The 22194-nt window shown below is 32.7% G+C and overlaps 1 protein-coding gene across 4 annotated transcripts in view; it reads right to left on the bottom strand.

Moving 5' to 3' along the window:
- Vps13 (vacuolar protein sorting 13C) overlaps nt 1–20493 on the bottom strand; it is a 45028-nt gene extending 24535 nt beyond the window's left edge. For 3 of the 4 annotated variants that reach the window (XM_085187128.1, XM_085187127.1, XM_085187129.1), the window contains exons 1-30: nt 20156–20486; nt 19978–20064; nt 17100–17297; nt 16572–16795; nt 15731–15869; nt 15418–15616; nt 14365–14650; nt 13598–13709; nt 12657–12891; nt 12087–12220; nt 11516–11639; nt 11152–11304; nt 10629–10803; nt 10248–10441; nt 10063–10132; nt 9307–9457; nt 8792–9060; nt 8277–8414; nt 7973–8075; nt 7496–7728; nt 6663–6818; nt 6032–6271; nt 5542–5757; nt 4830–5099; nt 4140–4306; nt 3156–3292; nt 2701–2864; nt 2243–2389; nt 978–1203; nt 583–729 (exon numbers count right to left, since the gene is read on the bottom strand). In XM_085187128.1, the coding sequence (XP_085043254.1) occupies nt 583–729; nt 978–1203; nt 2243–2389; nt 2701–2864; nt 3156–3292; nt 4140–4306; nt 4830–5099; nt 5542–5757; nt 6032–6271; nt 6663–6818; nt 7496–7728; nt 7973–8075; nt 8277–8414; nt 8792–9060; nt 9307–9457; nt 10063–10132; nt 10248–10441; nt 10629–10803; nt 11152–11304; nt 11516–11639; nt 12087–12220; nt 12657–12891; nt 13598–13709; nt 14365–14650; nt 15418–15616; nt 15731–15869; nt 16572–16795; nt 17100–17297; nt 19978–20064; nt 20156–20255 (5194 nt within the window). In that variant the 5' untranslated portion in view covers nt 20256–20486. Of the gene's footprint in view, nt 1–582; nt 730–977; nt 1204–2242; nt 2390–2700; nt 2865–3155; nt 3293–4139; nt 4307–4829; nt 5100–5541; nt 5758–6031; nt 6272–6662; nt 6819–7495; nt 7729–7972; nt 8076–8276; nt 8415–8791; nt 9061–9306; nt 9458–10062; nt 10133–10247; nt 10442–10628; nt 10804–11151; nt 11305–11515; nt 11640–12086; nt 12221–12656; nt 12892–13597; nt 13710–14364; nt 14651–15417; nt 15617–15730; nt 15870–16571; nt 16796–17099; nt 17298–19977; nt 20065–20155 lie in introns of all 4 variants that reach the window. The other variant, XR_014878075.1, reaches the window with a different exon arrangement.
- Between the last annotated feature and the right edge of the window lie 1701 nt (nt 20494–22194).

The following is a 22194-nucleotide window of genomic DNA, read 5'->3' as shown; positions in this document are numbered from 1 at the left end:
GAACCTAGAGTTAAGACACTCTGTGTTGCTCATGCGGACACTCCTATATTCCGCAGAATTCTGGAGGTATTGCTTGTTGAATGGCGGTTATTAGAGCGAGAAAGGAAAATATTACTACATATATCATTCTCAAGAGTGGGAATCAAATCCACTACTAGTAACTGTTATAAAAGACATAAGCATAACAAATATATTTTTAATATTTTGGAAAAATAAAAGATTACATCATACTACTTCAAATTCAAATCCTAAATATTCTTTATTCAAATAGACTATTATAAGCACTTTTGAATCGTCGAATGAACATGTAAAACACTTCCAGCAAGCAACCACTTCTAGTTCACTAGTAACCTAGTGTAGTGAACACTGCAAATAGGACATTCTGGTTTCTAGTTTTCTGGGTTACATCTCGTACAGTATTCTACAATAAGCCTCGCCTTACATGTACTAGACAAGGATTGTGGTATAACCATCGGTTTTACTGTACTGCAAGTTGACAGGCCTTGTGTTTTGTTTCTTTTATGAAAACATGATAAATTAGGTATTATATAAATAATTTATCGACATATAAGGAAGATTCACCTGTTTTCAAGAACCAGTAAGAACTGGGCTTGAAAGGTTGTATGTCCCATAGATTCTGATAAACTATAGGTTTATTGTCTTGTTCCACGTTATCTTCCTCTCTACTGGTCATCGTTGCCAGTACGCGGTTTAGCAACGCTATTATTTCTGTAACAAAAAAAATACTTTGATGGGTTATCTATCATCTTATTTACCTTTTATAGTGTTTACTCTCAGACGCTACAACGTCCAAATTTGCATATCAAGGTACTAGAATAACAAACCCAAAGAGACAGTTATCTTAATGTTAGGGCGCCAGTGGTCGCGAGGCACGACATGCACCGCACCACTTAAGACTAATTTTTTACTGTGATTGGAATCCACAACAAATTGAGGTACCAGGACAACATACATACCTGGCGAGACAGTGATCTTAATATCAGTGAGCGCGATGTCGACGTGCATGCCCTGGCCGGGCGGTTGCGACAGCGCCAGCGACAGGTCAGCGGGGGCCAGCAGGTAGCGGGGCGCGCCCCCCGTGGCTTTCCCGCCCAGGCGTCGCGCGGATACTTGCAGTTGGGACACACCACCTTCCATTACCATTCGTTCGTCGGTTTTACGCATTTTTAGGCGAGCTTCCATCTATACAACAATATAAATTAGTGCAAACAATAACTTATAATGAAAATATATGGTTTAATTTATTGTATACTAGGGCCCGTGCAGCTACGCCCACTTGAAATATAAATGTTACTTTAAATTCATTTAACTTTTTTATGTATGAGTCGACTGTAATAAAATAAATCCTAGATGGTTTCGGGAGCTTGCCGAATTTTGCAGAATCCAATCATGAAAACCAAAATCAATTTTTTGGGTTCAATTACGTTATTAAAGGTTCCCAATAACATTTTTTTAAAATATCCTCCAAGTACAGACACCGACCCTCTTACGATTTTATTATAAATATATATATATATATATATATATATATATATATATATATATATATGTACAAGCATCAGAAGGGGCCTCAAAGCGGTCTTGGCTGTCCCTATTCATTTGTGGGCGTTGTAACAACAGAGATGTTTAAATAAAAGTCACACTTATATTCTACAATATCTTATTACTCGTTTACATAACTGTTTTACAATAAATCTCACAAGATTAGCAAAATTACAATAGATTAGGAGCCAATAGGTTAATTGGTGAACATCTCACGCCATAGCTGTCAACCAATGACATCCGCTATTATTCGTGGCTACACCTACTACCCTATTCGGGGTTACCCGCTCCATTTTAAATATTCTTCTAATATAATCCATTACATAAATGAATTGAAATCGAAATGTAATAATTACGACATTATAATTAAAACTAATACATAGCAGCGCGCCGTCATATATATAAACTATACTAATGTGAAATTTTTTTTTTTTGTATTCAAATTTCATATAGTAGATAATAAAATATCTTAAAAGTATATTTAAAAAAAATAAAAGTTTCAAGTTATAGACAAAGAGTATTGTCACAAAGTACAGTTTTGCAATTCTAAGTTCTTCTAGTAACTATCATCTTCTAGTTACTATTCTTCTAGTAACGAAGTGTTACAATGCATCAGAATATACTATACTTAAACCATTACAGTTCAATGCATTTATTAATTTAATATTTTTTTACTTACATTTAGCACCAAAGCGTCACACTCCTTTTGTTCTAATGACTCCACAAGTATAATATCAGGCTGTTCAATCTTTATGTTGACAGTCATCATGGCCAACTTCTGCGGTTCAGTTACTGATGGAGCTGATACTACCGATACCTTCTTTTTCTAGATAATATGACATTAACAAATTATATGTATATCGTCACTTCTGTGGTCACAAGAGTCATCCTACATATTACACTTTTCTAAATAATAATCAAAATATGACATGCCTTATTTTTTTTTTAAGTATAAATAACATTCTAATAAGACTTTTGCTGAATTTATTTCGGAACTAGTAATGTGTATAACGATTCTCTTTATCACAAAATTATACATAAGATAATAAATTAAGACAATATTTCAATTTTCACTACAAGCAATTGGTAACAAAAAGTAATAAGCAGGTTAAAAATGATATTTTAGAATTAACTTACAGGTACACTATCAGTAGATTTTTCTATATAAGGCCTCACAACTTTTACTTCTTCTTTAGAGGCGTCGGCTGCGTCCTCACCGAGGCCAGCGGTCGCGAATTCCGCTATCTTATTTAAAAAGTCCATAGCTAAGATCAGATTAAAACTAAAGATCCGCATATCAACTGTAAGAAAATAAATTGACATAACATCATTATTCTTATTTATCGTGGTGCAATGGCACAAGCGTGTGTGACTGTAAACGCGACTGTCATGGGTTCGATTTCCACTTAGAAGAATGAATTATTATTTTATTTATTAATTTTTTAGTGGTAAAAATAGGAATCATCCGCGTTGACACGTAGTGCCTCGAAAATTCGACAAAAGTGGCGAACGGAGTGTGTTAACAATTAATTCTCTCTGCCTACGCCGGTATAGGCGGGATACAGCGTAAAGACAAAAAAAATAATACATACTAAATGTATCGCCATTCTTCATAGTGTAGGTGACGTCGATCATACTTCTAATTTTATCATGAGTTTCCATAAAAATGGCGGATCCCTCATCTTGGCTAGTTTTGATATCCTGTTTGTCACGACGTCTTTCTAAATACCTGTGTGACATATTATTGTAGTATTGTAATATTAAGTATATAGATAAACAATCTAACAGACTCGTGCTTATATTAGTTTCAGTATTAGCACTAACATTAAATGAGTGAGCGGCCATCGTGGCGCAATAGGATACCACTGTAAACACAGTAGTCGTGGGTTCGATTGCCTCTCAAATGTATGGTTAAGTTATTTTCATTGCCCCGCTCGTGTCACGTGACACGCAATGTCTTGAATATTGAGCAGAAAATGGAGGAAAAAGTTGCTAACTCTAATTTCCCCTCTGTATTCCCTGTTTTGCGGAAAAAGGCCTCCAAACTGACCACTGACCACCACTGACCAAACCTCAATTGAGTTACGATAGCAAACTATGTGTATAAATACACAAATACAAATGTTGAATCTATATTTAGGATATCTTAAAAACAAATCCCCGGGCTCATACATTTACGTCCCATCTAATCAATTTTACTTATATGGGGCCATTTATAAATTACGTCAAACGTTAAGAGGAATGGAGAGGGCCGACGAAAAAAATCTTGTCAATTTTTTTCTTCTGCACAGGAGGGCCTCAAATTTCGTTATGTAGCATTACAAAATATTAACATACTAAATTTGCGTAAATAAAAACTCTTTCCTAGCGGCTATTTTAGTTTAATAAACGCTAAGTGTAAAATTGCAAAATATGTGACATTACATTAGGTAGGTTTCACAACGCTGACCCGCTGTGACAAGGACTGCGTCAAAAAATCTCGAAATACGTATCATGTAATTTACAGAAGGTATCATATAATTAGAAAGTATCATATAATTTACCCATATTTTAAAAAACTAAGTAACAACAAATACCTAGTAATCTTAGCCCCTCGCCCGGGGCGCGCGTCATCTAATGTGCAGTCCACAAGCAGTACGGAAGTATGCATAGAACTATCTGAGAACATTCTGCCTTTAACTGACAAGAGGGCGAGGCAAAACCGCGCCAGTTCCACATCTTGTCCGCTCATTAGTTCTTCCGTCTAAAGAAAATAAAATATTTTTACGCCATTAATTTATTTGTATCTTTTAAACAAATAAATCAGCTTCACGCTGTATCCGGCACACAGCAGGGTGTAGGCAGATAGAACCTAGTATTAAGACACTTCGTTTTCCACTTTCGGCCGAATTCTAGAGGCATTGCGTCCTGAATGGGGGAACTCAACGCCGCGCTTTGCCTCATAACCAGAGCGAAGAAATAAAAACAGAATATAAATATATTTTGATTTTTTTTTAATTTATTTCTTTTCCTCGAGTGGTGATCGAACCCACAACGATTCGCGTTTACAGTCACAGTTTGTGCCCCTGCGCCACGACTGGCCTCATTTTGTTGCCATTTGTATTTTTTTCTTTGGAAATTTTTCACTCCCCCAATTGAGAACCGATCACCAACTCATTGCAAGGCAGCGTCTACAGGCCGTCAATCTAACCCGAGCCGATTTTTTATAACACTTAAAATATTATATATATATATATATATATATATTAAAAAAATATAATACTTACGTGTTGAGTATTCATTAAATTGATAACAAAACTATCCATTGTAAATGAGAACTTTATAGTAGTTCTAGGCATCTTAGTCTCCGTAGGCGTGACCACTGCCACTGTGGCCTTTGTTTGTAATCTGCTCGATTGCGATTTGACTGCTGGCTTAGAACTAGCTTTTGTGATACTGGGTTGAGATTTAGCTTCTTCAGCTTTACTTTGACCTTCTTGAAGATTTTGACTTAGGATTTTCATTATGCTCTTGTAGTCGCTGTGGCCCACTGTTATCTGTTGAAATACAAATGTTATATAATCGACTGTCATTCTAACAATTCATTCATGTATCAACCTATTAATCTACCAATCTATTAGTACGTTGTATGGTTTTATATTTTTTTCAGCTTCACGCTGTATCCCGCACACAGCAGGCTAGGGGACCTAGTTTTAAGACACTCTGTTCCCTATTTTCCGCGATTTGAATTCTGGAGGCATTGTGTGTTGATTGGCGGAACTCGACGCTACGATTTGCTTCTACATGAGCGAGGAAATGAAAATAAAATGAAATTATTTCATTTTTTCGAATGATGCCCCTACGCCTCAACTGGCCTCTAGATTCTATATTGTAATCACAATTTATTATATTAATGAAATATAGAACTAAAACTATACATAATATTTCTAACTCCATATCCTCATTAACATAATCTTTATTTTTACTAAAAAAACTTACCACAATAGTATGCATTCTTCCTGATATATCCAAATCCGGAAGCATCTCATACCATGAAGAAAGACTACGTTTTACGAATAACTTGAAGCTCGTGGGACGTAACAGCTTACGTTCTTTGGACACCCCTTGATAATCATCTCTGAGGGTAACACAAGACACTTTCATGTCTTCCAGTTCTAGCATCAACTCATCCACTGTTACTTTGTTACTGACATCCTGTTTTAAAATTGAGGCATTTTGTATAGTTTTTTTTGTTATATTTATGTTTAAAGAATTTTAAACATAAATATAACAAAAAAAACTAATTAAAGATTTTTTTCTAATTAAAGAATTTTTGATACAATTACGATGAAAATAATTTTATATTTTGATTATGTATTACTTACCATATTGTCTGAAAATTATAAATTTAATTGCCATTACGCAATTAAATTTAATAGTCACTTTTTATCACTTAAGCTAAATAACATTTCTTACAAATAATACTTACCGGAACATTCAAATCCACAAACTTATTATTCAAATTCATTCGACCTAAATCGACAAGAACTGCATTTTTGCTGGTAGAATTTTCTGGAATCAATATTATAGGCGCAGCGAGTCGTACGCGGAGAGCCAGCTTAGTGGAATTCTGATATGCACTTTGTACGTTGGCTCGAGCCGCGTCTGCCGCTTGAGAAGAGGCCTCTATGAGCGCTTCTTGTGCGGTTTGGAAATTGTTCAAAAATTCCTGTCGAATTTAATTTAATAAAATTTTAATATAAATTAGATTGTAAAATAAATGCCAATGGTTTCATATAATTTCACGCTGATTAGCCTGCAAACCATTAAAAAAGTTATCTCTGAAGAAGATTTTTACAAATATAAATATTTTGGCACAGCTTGATAACGAGGTATGGCTTACTAGTCAGAGAGCTTGTACCGCTTCCAATAGGCGCGGATTTAATTCTCGCTACGCGTACAATTTTTTATACGTTTTTTAAAAATATTATCCAATACCCAATTATATCATAAATTAAATAGAAGGAACAAGCACAAATACTGCGAATAACAGTCAAATAGATGATTAATATGTACTTTAAAGAAAAATACACAATAACAAAATATAAAAACTAACTCACCAACATAGAAGTGACGAACCAGTTCAAGAATATAATTCGTAGACAATTAATTTGAGCATCAATCGACATGTTGATATCACTAACACTCGGGTACTGGTCTACGTTGTACATCACTATCTGCACGTTGATGACGTCGCCGCCAAGAACTTTTAGTATCTAATAATATTTAAATAATATTGATATTGTTGAAAAGAGAGTATAAGTAACTAGGTCTTTGTAATATTTATATTATGCATTAATAAATTATTCCCTTATATACTCTGCTTTTGGCGGCTTCAAATATAAGCTAATCATGCATTCTTTTACAAACGTTTTATTTCAGTACCATTTATTACAATATTCTTAGAAAATGTTTGAAAAAAGATAAGAAGAAGAAGAAGAGAGAAAGAGAAGAGAAAAGAAGACAGATTTAAGCATTGGGTTTGAATGCTGTGTCCAAAATTAGAACGAGTATTTTAACACTATTTCTTCACCTCATGTTATGATAAAAGCACGAAATATGTGAAGCCAGGTAATGGGTCGTTGGCAGCAGTTTAGCGGCTCAGCATGTGACTGTAGGATCAATAATTCGATCAATAATGTGCTGCTGCGCCGTGATTGGGTCATATTTGGCGGGAATCAATTATTTTCATTGCCTCACTCTAGTAAAAGGACAAGGCGCGGCGTTGATTTCCGCCACTCAACACACAATGTCTCGAAAATTAGGTTCCCACCTTCCCTACGATAGCATAATGATAGGCACAATAGCATAATGATAGGCACAATAGCATAATGATAGGCACAATAGCATAATGATAGGCACAATATAAGGGTAAAACAAAAAGGATATACACCTCTTTATGCAATGTATTAGGGTTGAGATCTTCCACGTTGATAGCGGCTATGGTGCAGTCCACCTGGGTGTAGGAAGCTTTAAGCATGAGGCCGGCGGCGGCGCGCTGAAGCCGCAGCAGCGACAGCGGGCGCGTGTCGTTGGAGAACCCTATCTCGATGGCGCCTATCCTCGCGTTCACTTTGAGCTGGATGCTTTCCACTTGCTTGTGTCTTGACGGTTTTGTTGTGCTTACTGTTTTAAATATAAGTATTTTATTTTTTTTATAATTTAAAATATCTTGCAAATCAATACATCTTTTTTAAGAGAGATATAACAATAACTTTTTCGTAATATTTTTGGGTTTTTTGGAGCAAAATAAATTAAAACACATATTTTTAGATAAATTTCAAAATAATAATGTTTTTTTATATATAAAAAAAAGTCATATAACTTCTTGTCATATATAATGAAATGTGACACAATATCATGATCAAACCTTTAGATTTAGCAATAGATAGTTCTTCATCCTCTGCAATAGTTTCCAAAGGTCCCGCATTCGCATATCTGTCGACTGTGCTTTGTATAGCTTGAAGCCTTGTCTGTTAATATTATCGATTTGTTATATATTGACAAATATATACATTTCTTGTAATAGCTACACTATTTTGAAAACATTTAATTTTCATTAGAAATACACGATTCTTTCAATATTTTGTATATGAAACTCAAAAAATACAAACGTAATGGCATAAAATTTTACTTACAAGAATTAAATAAAATTATATGTATTTAATAATTACCTGATATTCATTTACAATGACCAAAATTTCCCGAAGGCCTTGGAGATGCAGCAATACTCTTAGTGTTGTGAAGTCAAGTTCAATCATTTGTTCAACAGAACCATAGTGACTGCGGAATTCGGGACATTTTTTGTCAACCTGAAATTTATTTATTTTTTATACCGAAGGAACTTTGGAATCTAGTGTCATTCACCCCATTCCTATTAAGACAACTCCGTTTCCCATTTTTGACCAAATTGCCACACCAGAGCGAAGAAATGAATCATTTCCTAGAGTTGGAATCCAACCTACTACGCCACGACTTCCAATACTTTGCGGAATAAGAAGAGATATCTAGTGGAATGTATAACCTTCTCTACGCTTTCCACTAACATAAATTTAGCGTGAATAACGCGTTAACAAAATTTATTAACACGACTCTTTTACTATTAATGAGAATCCTTAAATATCATGTTTAACTAACTTTGCCTCAACTTTACCCAAATTTCTTTTAATCGGTTCACACTTATACTCACATTAGAATAAGTAACCGTAAACAAATATTGATTGACACTTCCTTCTTTATTAGTAGGTTTATTAAAAACTTCAGGTGTCTCTATCATATTAATTGTGTCCCGGCCAGCTCGATGGTGTTTCATGTCTACTGAACCGAGGCGTACTGTAGCTTCCAGTGTGAAGGTCTTTTGAGTAGCCGTCAGTTCTAATAGATTTAATGAAAACACTAGGAACTTATCATATTCCTGTGCCTCGTTTGCCGTTTTTCTATTAACACTTACTATTAATTCTGAAACGGAAATTTTATATTTAATAATATAATCAAATTCATTAAGTTACACAAATCAGTTTCACCTCCCATCCATTCTAAAGACATTTTGTGTTTTTTCATAAAACTGCCTGTCTTTAATATAAGAACAGAATAACAGATCTCAAATATATATATAAAACCATGTGGAAATCGAACCAATATGGTACTTTTTTTGCAAAACGATATGGCATTTGGTTTTGTTTTTCTCTAGTTCACTAACGGTACCTTTCATGATAAAAAATGCCTCCACTTCTGTCAATTGCACAGATTGCTCATCAGATTTTCTTTGTTTGGATCGAGCGCTATCTCTTTTTTGTTTTTCCGCTGGGTCAAGATATTTCAAAAGAGACAGACTAGATGCTTTCGAGTCGCTTGCCTATAAATAACAAAAATAGTAAATAGCTTCAAACTTTTTCTCCTGCTTTATATAAGACTCTACCGTGAACACATAATCTATTTTATAACGGTATGAAATCGTCAGATGAAAGGATTAAATTACATAACAACTGAGAACAACTTGATAAATGTGACAACAATAAACAGAATATTGTTTTTTTATTTACTCGATATATAACATATAACAAATAAATATTACTTTCTCCATTTATCTATTATCTTACAAGGTATACATATGGAGACACTTTTTTACACATCGAAATGAATACTAATTTAAATAATGTATAGATAATATATATTTTACCACACATAAAATTAATATATACCATTAATCAATTCTAAAGTCTAGTGAGTTATACACTTCTATTTCACAATGTGACAAATAATTACCGCACCGGCCTCATCTTGAATAATAAGAGAGCTTTCGATATTACGGCCAGATAAAATGTATGCAAATTTGTAGCAAAATATCTTTAAAATAAATAAAAAAATGAATGCTTTAGCAATTCAGGAAACAAAAAAAACAAGAAAATATACTATATTTATAGCATGTTTAAAATATGAATGAAAAAGTTTTTCTTTTACCTTTAATTGAGTAGCTTCTTCAGAGTGTGGTAAAGGCATGCTGACTAATATTTCGCATAATGTAAGTAATCTGTAAATTATTTTTTCATTACATATCATAAATAATTTAATCAAACTATACATAATTTTATTGAAAATTAATCAAGTGTATTAGCTATATGTATAAAAGAACAAAATAAACACACCTGTCCTCAGAAACGCTGACCGCAATTTTTTGTAATTCTCCCATAACTTTAATTTTGGGTAACCTAGGGTCATCCGTTATCAGACACTTGTGTATTTGTATGACGAGGTCCGTGGGCTGTAGGAGATGTAGTGGAGTCGCTACATTCGAGGCTATGGCCGATTGCCAATCTTCACTGGGTGATGCGACGACGATCTGTTTGTATGTCACTTTGTTAATTATAATATTAAAATTTCTTTTTATTTTTATATTACTATTAATTTTTCTATTTCTCACTTTACGCATAATTTTATTTACATACATTTACGCTTATCCATTGTGTCGCTGTCTAGATAACCTTTATTTATTTGAAAAAATAAATATAAAGTCAAAATCAACTCACCTGCATCTCAGTAAGTCTCAAAGCCATCCGGTCGTAGCTGTGAGCGGCCACCTCGCGCAGTATGTCGGTGTCGGCGAGGCCGCGGCGGTGCAGCGCGTGCACATCGAGGGGCTCCGCGCGCCCTTCCGATTGCACTTTAATTGCACCTAGTTTTACTACTGCGCAGGATTCTTTGCTACAATATATAAATATTTATATTATTTTCATACATAGCTCTTAACTAAATATGCATGTACAAAATTAGGTTCCTAAATTATATGATTAAATTAATTGAACTGGCTATTTTTTTTGACTGATGATGTTTGTAACATTTATATTTCCAATTCATAAAAAAAAATAGTACTGAATCACAATATATTATATAGAACTGAAGATTTTTTAACCTGTATCTTTGTGTAATTTTTGTAATGCAATGGTTTCATTTGTTATTATTTTAGTTGGATTTTTTTTTGATTAATAGTTCATTCTTCAGAAGTAATCCTACAATCAACAGATAAGTAATATAAAATAATATTTTTCTCACCCCTTGTACATGCCAGTCTGTGGTACAATAATATATGAGGCAGCAATGTCGATATCTAAATCTATGAATGTGTGGTGATGCACCGCATACTGCATACCTAGAGCTGATTTCTCCTTTAAATCCGATAATTTATTTTCAGCTGCGGCTTGTAACCTTTAATTAAACATAATATACATATATCTATTAAATATTTCATATACTTATTTTTAAAAAATGTCATTAAGTACAATTCTTAGAAACCACTAAAAATAATGGGAATGTTTTAATAAAATTATATACAAACATAACATTAAAAGAACTATCAAATTATTGTTTCGAAATATAGTACCAAAATAGGCAATAACATTGTTCATATAAAACTCACGTAGTCAAAGCAGTGGATTCGGAGGGCGGCTTAAACACATTCACAATCTCTATGACTGTCTGTGCGTCGTACACTATTTGCAGAGGTCGTGCTTGTACTTTAACTCTTTGATCACAAGCTCCATCTAATAAAATAGGTATACTTATTAGTAAGATCTAAAACCTTTTTAAGTAAGATCTAAAAACCTTTTTTTTAGCTTCACATTTTGCATGCAACAAGAGGTTGCAGCATTATCAGTAGTGAAATTCAATGCCACATTTCAATCAGAGCGGGAAAATAGAAGTAATTCATTCCCCGAATAGGTTTCGAGCCCACAGTCTTTGCTGGTGAGATACTGTCCGCATCTGTGCCTATCTTGTTTGATATATATAGTTAGTAGTTTGATTGCCAATTCCAACTTCACTAAAATGTTTCCATTTATAATCGAATATACAAACATGATAATGAATCCAGCTCAGACTTATAGTTATGGTTTTTAGTAAATAAAATCTATTATAAAGAAGGGAATAATTAGAAAATCAATATATATTAACTAGTAATCTAAGGATAAATATATATCTTATTTACATACCTAGTGGATTAGTTTCAAATATAACATTTAACAAGTTAACATCCCTCGAGACCTCTTTCGAAGTAACAAGTTGTGGTTCGAAATTTCCTTGAAGTTTTCCTGTCACTGTGAAAGCACGCATTTGGACATCCACTCTGTAAAAAAAATAATAATAATTAATATAGTGCGGATGGTATATAAGTAAATAGATATTTCAACATTTCTCAATTAGAAAAATATATTTCATGAATATATGTACCTAAAATATATAATAAACACAAGAAACTATTTAGCATTCCAAGGATTCGGATGCCGGGTGAACATTCAAGGCGATTCAGGGCGAGAAGCTCAGAGCAGTGCAGAGAACTTGACGATTTTGACTTGACTCGACGAAGAGTATTTCTTATGATAAATTAAAGAAATAAATGACTAATTATTATATTTTGTTTGTTAATTGCACAAAATACGAAAAAGTATTTTGTAATAGCCTAGTTTTTATGGCGGAATTATTATCATTACCATTAGTAGTGAACTTAGTGTCTCAACACTAGATTCTCTTAGACTACTTTGCTACAAAAAAATATCTCTCACCTCAAAGCATTAGCACTCGGTCGTTGCAACAATCCCACTTGCACGGTTTCCACACAAGCTTTCAAAACCTCTCCAACATCGGTGACGGAGACTTGCAGTTTGTCGAGTACGAAGTGACTCTCTACCGCCACATATTCTGTGGGCAGGTGTAGTGGCGCCGTGTTCTCTTGGTAGTCGATCGCGCGGAATAATTTAGCCTTTTCATCTGGTGTCATTGCCTTCTCGAATTGTTTCACTGTTTATATCATATATTTGGTAGTTAGTGATTGTTTTATAGAGGTAATCATTGTAGTACAGGATATTATACTAACAGACAGCTTCTTCGAACAACGGTGTAATTTGAATTACAATAATAAAATATAAATAGGATAACAATTTTGTAATTTATATAGCTTTTTAGTGATAAGAATTAAATCAGCTTCACAATGTATCCCATACATGGCAGGGTGGGCTGAGGAAACCTAGTCTCAAGATAGTCCGTACCACACTTTACGCTGAATTCTGGAGGCACTGTGTGTTAAGTAGCGCAACTCAACGCTGCGCTTTGCCTCGACATCAGAGCGAAGAAATGGAAATATAAATTAAAATAAATATTTTATTTCCTCGAGTGGGGATCGAACGCACAACCAGTCGCCTTTACAGTCACATTTTGCGCTCCTGCGCCATGCCTGGCCTCGGTAATATAACTTATCTACCTTTAACAATCTGTTAAATCTATTGTATACAAACATACTATAGATTTATATATTTTACACGATTATATACCTAATGTTAAGTTAAAGGTGGTTAAGTTATTGAGAACGGCTGTAAGAAACTAAGAGACAGCTTCTTCGAACAATGGTGTGTTCTGAGGGACCACAATAAACTTTATAATTTGATTACCTTTTTTTTAATAAGAATGAAATCAATTTAAATTAATTAAATTATAATAACGTGCATACTAATAGCGACGCCCTCGGTGAGCTCTTCGTCTTTGGAACCTCCGGACCACCAGCCACTGAACCAGCCACGTGATTTTTTCGCTTCTTCCTCTAATTTTCCCAAACGTTCCACCTTAATTGGTAAAATTAAAAAAATATTAAAGATGTTTTAGAATATTTTTACGTCATTCAGTATAGTTACGTCATTCAGTAGTTTTTTCAATATCATTATCAGACAAGTTATATATAACGTGGTTTCTGATGTTCGTTAATTATTAAATGGTTATGGGAAATAAATAAATATTTTTAAGCTAATATAATGATCCCGCATACAGCAGGTTTAACAGAGGGAACCTGGAAACCTAATGTTAAGTCACTTCCGTTCCCATTTTCCGCTAAATTTTGGAAGCATTGTATGTTGAGTGGAGGAAATTAACGCCTTTTCCTCGAGTGGGAGTCGAACCAAAACACGCTTAGTGCGCTTGTGCCGCTGCGCTGGCAATATATAATAATAATTTAATAAGCAATCATTTCAACCTCATATCAATTGTAACTATAATGTTATATTTTACATAATACATGTAGATTGTGAAATACATACAACAATATAAATAATTTTATAAAGATTAGATGCTGATAACATTTACAAGAGCTCCTAACACTATTGTTTGTTTACAAGTCGATACTATATCTACCAATATGATCTTTATGTGAATATTCGAAGAACCTGTAAATGTATTTATTTATTTATTTATTTTTTTAGAACCACACTATCATTGGCAACTCACCTCCATTTCAATCCGCTGTCTAATAACAACCAAATTAAACAAGTCCAAAGATTTTTCAGCTTCATCCAGAACACATTGCTGGTCTTTGGCCACTTTCCCTTTACAGCTAAGCTTGTTCTGATACGCCGAAGCATAATCTTTACAAAGTTGTCTGTGTGCTATCATGTGATCCCAATTCCAATTATTCCTTCGTCTCCTTACTTCTTCTTCTAAAATGCATTTGAATGCAAAACGCCACCATTCTTTGTAATGACCTCTATAGTTTTTCAGGTCTGGACGATATTTTCTGTAAGATGATGAAAATTTTGTACTTTTTATTACAATAGAAACTCGATTATCTGGCCCTCAGTTCTGCGGATTAGCGATTCGCGGGATTACAAACTACGACCAATCATATTGGTTAAGACATAAAATAGACATAAAATAAGTGGATATTAATATCCACTTATTTTATGTCTACTTGCAGTTATAACATATTAATAATTAAGAATGTTTAATATTTTTAGAAAGTTTTTGAAATTACCAAATTAAATGAGAAGATTTTTAAATTTAAAATGGACACAGCAAGTAATTTTAGATATTCGTTTAATAACAAACACATAAAACCATTCATCTTTGACATATTTTTGGTTATTGCTCATTCAATCCAAATTTATGATTACTTTTAAATGTTTTATCATACATCTCTTTTATCGCAAGTCGCAATAAATTCAAATAAACGATATATATTCAACAAAATTATTATGTGTATGTACAATGTACATATATGTACACAAGTATACATATACACATAAATATTCATAAGTATTTTATAGTTTTATAGAAATATTGAGATTCCATTCCAGTAAAATATCAACTTAATAATTGATAATAAAAATTATAGTATGGTTACGGGTCCGATTATCATTCGCGGTTTAATTGTTTTTTGTTTCGGTGTTTAGAAGCAAGACAAAGAGAAATCGGCAGAAACCGGAAAACGGAGTGTATGGACATTAGGATTCCCTATCTTGCTATATGCGGGATACAGCATGTAGCTAAAAAAATCAATTCTACCTGTAAGGTCCACCTTTACTCATTCTGTCCATAGAGTCGGCCAACAACATCATATCTTGGTACTGAGATTTGGTCAGACTAACAGACAATTGCTCCATATGTAAACTTAGTATCACTTTAGGTATACTAAACTTGGGTGTATCGCCTTCAGGTTTGGGATTCAATTTTAACTTGGCAGTGGCATTTATTGGACCCAAAGCTGTAAAAACAACCATTATTAATATAGAAACAGATGTATTTATATTTTTTTTCTTGGAACAAACATAACACTACAAATATATATTTTTTAAAAACAAATACAAATATTATTTACCATACTGATAGAATGATGGTTTTGCCGATTTTGTTGCAATCTCATTTTGTAGCCGAGACTTGATGTCATCTGCACTTGATTTTGAATACAATTCAGTGGTTGGATTCCAATATATAGCTAGGCCTTCTAAGTCTAGAATCTGTTATCATTCACATTTTTACAACTTAATAATAATTACCTTAAGCTAGCATAATCGTAATTTAGAAAAATACAAAATTAAATCATTTTTGTATTTATAGATAAATGTTTAAAAGAAAGTGTTTCTTTTTAAATATCATTTTTATATGTATAATATATATTTTTTGGAATGTTCACAGAGTCCAAAGATATGCGTGTTGGAAGCTATGGCTATAATTAGCTATAATTTTTTATTTTATAACAATAAAATATTTATTTTATATTTCTATAATAAAGTATATTTAAGTAGAAATATAAAATAGTTACTTCTGTGTATAGCCTTCTTAAGTAAAACACTATATCTACAATCTACATGTGTGAATGAATTTTGAGAATACAATTGTTTAAAATACATAATTGTTGCATTGTAGATTTTACTGGAAGATAAATTTATATAGCCATTTGTGTTTCCTAATCTCCATCTAGATTACTATTGTTGAGATTGCATTTTGCATATATAAATATCAACATATTAAATTTGGCTTCACATTGAGACACTCCAATCCTCAGCTTCTGCTCAATTATCAAAACATTTTGTGTTCAGTGGCAAAACGCGATGTTGTACTTTTCAACAGAATGAGAAAATGAAAATAATTTGTTCCCCTGAGTGGGAATGGAACTGACTATTGTCATAATTAGTCACACACAATTTCATTGTGGTTACCTTAAAAATTTTCGTGACAGCTTCCTGTATCACAGTTTGCTTCCAATTCTCATCAGTTGTATGGACAGATAGATTGTGAAGGGTTATACCAAATGAGAAGGGTGCCTTTGGATTTGTGATGCTATCTTCATATCTAACATGTATATCAGTTATTTTTAACTGTACATTCTTTATTATTTGTGTTACTAATTTTTCAACAAATGTCTCATCTAGTTTATTTTGATCTATAAAAATAAAAAATATATATTTTATTCTGTTGTAATACAAACTGTTTATATAATAAACATTATGAAACATAAATTATTATAATGCAAATGACTAAAACATTTAAATACAAAACATCACATATATTTCTATATCTTGAATAGTATACATTTACTAATATAAATTATAATAGGGTATTGTATATATTATTATTCACATATATATAATGTCTTATTTCATTTTAAATTGCTAAAAATACAGTACATGTACAGATCTCAGTAAGTAACAATTACCAAATCAATAAATAAGAAACTTCAACAATACCTTTTTCAGCCTCTCTTTTCTTAGCTTCCTCAACTCTAGCAAGCTCAGCTTGTTTGGCAGCAAGTGCCATTTTCTCTTCCTTTTCTGGATCATATTTGATTTCAGCCGTGGGATTTACAATAAGGAATAATCTCTCTATTGTTGCTTCTACAGATGCACCATACAAATTTTTCCATGGTATTTTAAGTACCAGTTTTCCTATTGAAGTTTTATAAATATTACATAATGAAAATCTATATGTTCCATTTTTTTTACATAAAGTACAATGTCTCTATTGCATTGACCTGGTTACACAATTTGAGATGCTATATCAACATTCAATAAAGTGACATAACTTAAAAAATATTATTTTTTCATTACTCACATTATAAAATATAATATTTAAATAAAATAAGTAAGTGTATTTTTTTTGTAAATATTATTATATATAAAAGGACTTGTCCTCACTGACTGAGGTAAGACGCACGCACAGCCGTAACCGCTGATGGTAGAAACATGAAATTTGGATAGATGTTTACTTTCGTAATCTGGACATCCACTAAGAAGGGATTTTGAAAAATTTTAACCCTAAAGGGGTGAAATAGGAGTTGAAAGTTTGTATGGAAAAAAAATTAAATCGACACCGATTTTTATAAAATTTGAAATTCAGACTCTTAAAAATATTTAATAGAACATGTGTTTCACGGTTTTTTAGAATTTACCCCCTAAGAGTACCAATAAGGGGTTGAAAGTTTGTATGGAAAAATCTTTAAATCGCCACTGATTTTTATAAAATTTGAAATTGAGACTCTTTAAAATATTTCATTGAACACATGTTTCATGGTTTATTAGAATTCACCCCTAAGAAATACGCAGGCAAAGTTGCGCGCGTCCGCTAGTTATATATATATATCCATACCTATATTATAAATTCGAAAGTAACTCTGCCTGTCTGTCTGTCTGACTGTCTTTTACGCAATCAGGGCCAAACCGCTAATTTAATTGTGATAAAATACTCATATAGAGATACTTGAGGGTCCCGGGATGAACATAGGATACTTTTTTTTCTCATATTTGTAATATTTTCGATATATACCAATAAATTAAAATAATTAATTTGACAAGCAATTTATTCCGCCATGTTAATAACAATCGTCGCTACGCGTTGCTAAGCAACGGCTTGCAAAGTTTGTTGTTTTAAGAAAACGTCACCCAAAGTGAGTTTGCTTAATGCATACATGGCGCGCGCCGATATAGATTTGTATACATTAACAAAAATTAGATGATTTCTATAATTTGATATTCATTCTTATGAAAATAAATATAATAGTCACTTTTAGCATTTCATCTAGATGGAAATTATAGTTTACTGTGTAACATTCTAATAAATAATTAAGATGTCACTGATTCCAAATGACCTAGCCTACGAGTGGTATTGTATGACCGACGCGAACGGGCAGATGACTTTGATGATTTTGTAAATTTTTATATATTTTCGAATTACTATTATTTTTTATGTAATTATTTGCTGCTTATAATTAATTTATCTCAGTTCGGTTATCTATACCGATGTTATACACATAAATATCGTAATCATAATCATTTGAGATTTTATTTAATAATGTTCGCAAAAATTAATAATTATTTAATATAGAAAAATGTTTAGTACGCGCGCACGGCAAACTTTAGGTACTTTTTCTAATATTAAGAATTTCCTTTAGTTACTTTTATTTCTTTTGTTTGTTCATTTCGGTTACTCAGATATTTTTTCTAATAATAAATCTCCACTTATTATTATTTTTTCTCCACTTATTATTTAGGCTTATATTTTCGTGGGCGTAGCCGCGTCTGGGCCCACTAGTAACTAAATAAAATCAAATATATATTTTTTATACTATTCTATATTACTACAATTACACACATTTTATATAAGGTGACCATTGCCCCATAGGTTACAATAACATGATGGTATATCAAGAACAATCTGCCAATTGACCTCCAAATTATAATTGAGTTGTGTGAGTCACTAACACAATCAAAGACTAGTGATTGAGGGCATGATGTCATTTATAGAATGCTGCTTCTTAATAATTAGTATACTTCATGTTGCATGCTAAATATACTTACCTTGGTAGACACATTCAGTCTATTTAAATGTTATTTCATATATTTATGTCATAAATTTAACAACATTTAACATTTTTGTCACAAAAAAATTCCAAGAATTTACATGTATTTAATAAAATAATGATAATTGAATAACTGAACCTCGAAATTGTAATTTGAAGGGTATGAGTTCAATATTCATTCAAAGAAGTTATTCAGGCAGAAAGGATGTGAGAGCCATTAAGACATTATGAAGAAAGTAGGGAACAGCTACTTTATGCCGCATTTTCAAGGCATTTCTTCTTCAATGGCAGAATTCAAAGCTGCACTGACACCTGGTTACCAGAGCAAGGAAATAAAAATATTAAATATTTCATTCCCCACAAATCTACAACAGCCGCATTTACTGTCAGATGCCTATGCCTCTGTGCCAAGACAACCCCACACATCATTTTTTTAAAGTTTAAATAAATTCAAAGTTTATTTCATTTTTTCACTTATTAGAGAACAATGATAGTTTGGTATTATTAAGTATCAATTGTTACTGAGAAATCAACAAGTCAAAAAGACTTATACAATTATAAAGCATAAATATAACTCTAAATATTTAAAATTATATTCATTTATATAATTTAATTTTTTTAATCATTATTTTACATAAATAGAAAAAATAAAATTGTTTAGGCTTAAATATATCATTATTTTAATAGCTAAAAATATCCAATCGTTTACACCTCAATTTATTAAAACAATAATATCATAGAGAACGAAATAAATCCAATACAGTACAAACCTAAATGCCCATAAACAGTTTGAACAGGTATGTTAAGTTCCTCCAAAGCATTTTGTTTTAATATAAGGTTTTCCAGTACTACATCCCCTGGAAATAACGAAAAGACATAAATAACTACAGTGTTACAATTTTGAAGTAGTAGTAGTATGACATCATTCTTTCCTCTATAAAACCTTACCGCCCCAAATCCCGAGTTTTAGCTGAGATCTATTTAAATTTTCCACGTAATCTCCGAGGAACCTATTCAGTACATCCACCACGATTGACTCAAAAACCATTTTGAATATTCACGTTTAACTAATATCAATAATAATAAATATTTATTTTTATGTTTTGATCACTTATGTCATGATAAGAGTAAAACATAAACATTTTAAAAAACTGTTATTAATTTTATGAGTAATTTCTGGATTCATTTAATTTAACAAATATCTTCAATACACTATTTACACAATGCATGAATTTCAAAACTATATTTTTCGTATTGCGAATTACGAATTATGATTATCCGTCTCGCTGACAGTACTGATATTTGATTCTGACATAATACGGTATCAGTGCTGCCAGCAGCTGATCTATGGATCTAACTCTCCAGTCCCTCGTAATACACAAGACTTGACACAGTGCAGCTTTTAACATAAATACAAAAAAAAGTTTTCATTTATATTTTAAAAAGCCGATTTTAACCACATGAAATGTTGTTTTCTACAAGCTATTGATAATACTAAAGTTAAACTTAAGTTCTTTTCTAAGTGTGGAATAACACTTCAATAACCTTAAAAACGCTTTATTTTTTTGGGAATAGTTGTATGGCGTTTTTAAATTACTGTGTGTAATTAATTACAAGTAATTACATTACTATTTTTTCCTTATTTGAAAAATAAATATACAATATTAGATAAAAAAAACACATGCTTATGATTATTTCCACTTTAGGTATTTCCTGTCTCATTACTGCCAATACACAAGATATATTTCTATTGTTATCATCTCCAACGAATCATTGTTAATATTCTGTACTATAATTCGATTCGTTACCTTTTTAGTCTCAAAATAATTAAAGTTTTAATAATTCATACGGAAAACAAACCTTTAAATTAATCTACCTGATTTGGTGAAAAATCCACGAAGCGGGCAACTTTATACAGAACACTACAGAAAAGATATGGAATTTATATATATTTTCCACAGAATAAAACAAAATTTTAAATATTTTGTATCTTAGCTACAAGTATTTTTAACAGCATCTACATTTATATACCGTTTTGTAAAGTGCGGTACTGATATCAACAAGAAAACTTTATATACTAAGAATAATATAATATTTATTTATTGTTTACATGTGATTTTTTATATTGTTTTAAGTATGTTTAATTTCTTTCTAATTTTTTTATGGAAAAAGGACCAGGCAAACGAGCGTTCGGGTCACCTGATGCCCGCCTGATCACCGCCGCCCACGACCCCATGCAGCACCAGAGGAGCTACAGGTGCGTTGCCGGCCTTTGAGGTGGAGATAGACGCGCTTTTTGAAGGTACCCATATCGTACCGACCTGGAAACACTGCCGCGGGTAGGCCATTCCACAGTTCGGTGGCGCGTGGAAGGAAATTTCTACGAAACCGCACAGTAGTGGAGTGCCACGTATCCAGGTGGTGTGGATGGTATTTAAGTTTGTGACGTACTGTGCGGTTGGAAAATTCGGCGGCAGGTAACAGGTCGAACAGTTCCTCAGAACACTCATCATGATAAATGCGATAGAGAACGCACAGATTAATGATTCGAACGGCTCTACGTTGTATGCGATCAAATGGATCAAGCCGATACTAGGGTGCACCAGCCCAGAGATGAGAACAGTACTCCATATGAGGCCGAACCTGGGCCCTATATAGGGCCAATCGGTGTTTTGGCGTGAAGTACCGCCTCGCTTTATTGATGACCCCCAGTTTCTTCGAGGCCAACTTGGCCTTGCTTTCCAGATGATCGCGATACTGGCAGTCACTCGAAACATTAAGCTGATTTAAGGCTGTAAGGGGAGTATTCTGAAAGACTGGCGATACGATAAGTGGTTCTTTTTTGTGGTTAACGCGCAAACCTGTGTCTTCAGGGGGTTAAATTGAACCAAGTTCTTTTCACCCCATGCGGAGACATTCTCAAGGGATGCCTCAACAGAAGACACAAATTTATTTCGGCACTGTTCAGCGTTTTCCCGAGAAAGACT

The sequence above is a fragment of the Heliconius melpomene genome, chromosome 6, assembly GCF_056956725.1.
Source record: "Heliconius melpomene rosina isolate 202511_hmr_F chromosome 6, ASM5695672v1, whole genome shotgun sequence".
Classification (NCBI taxonomy): Eukaryota; Metazoa; Arthropoda; class Insecta; order Lepidoptera; family Nymphalidae; genus Heliconius; species Heliconius melpomene.
Note: the sequence above shows the minus strand (reverse complement) of the source record. Positions and strands in the feature narration are given on the sequence as shown.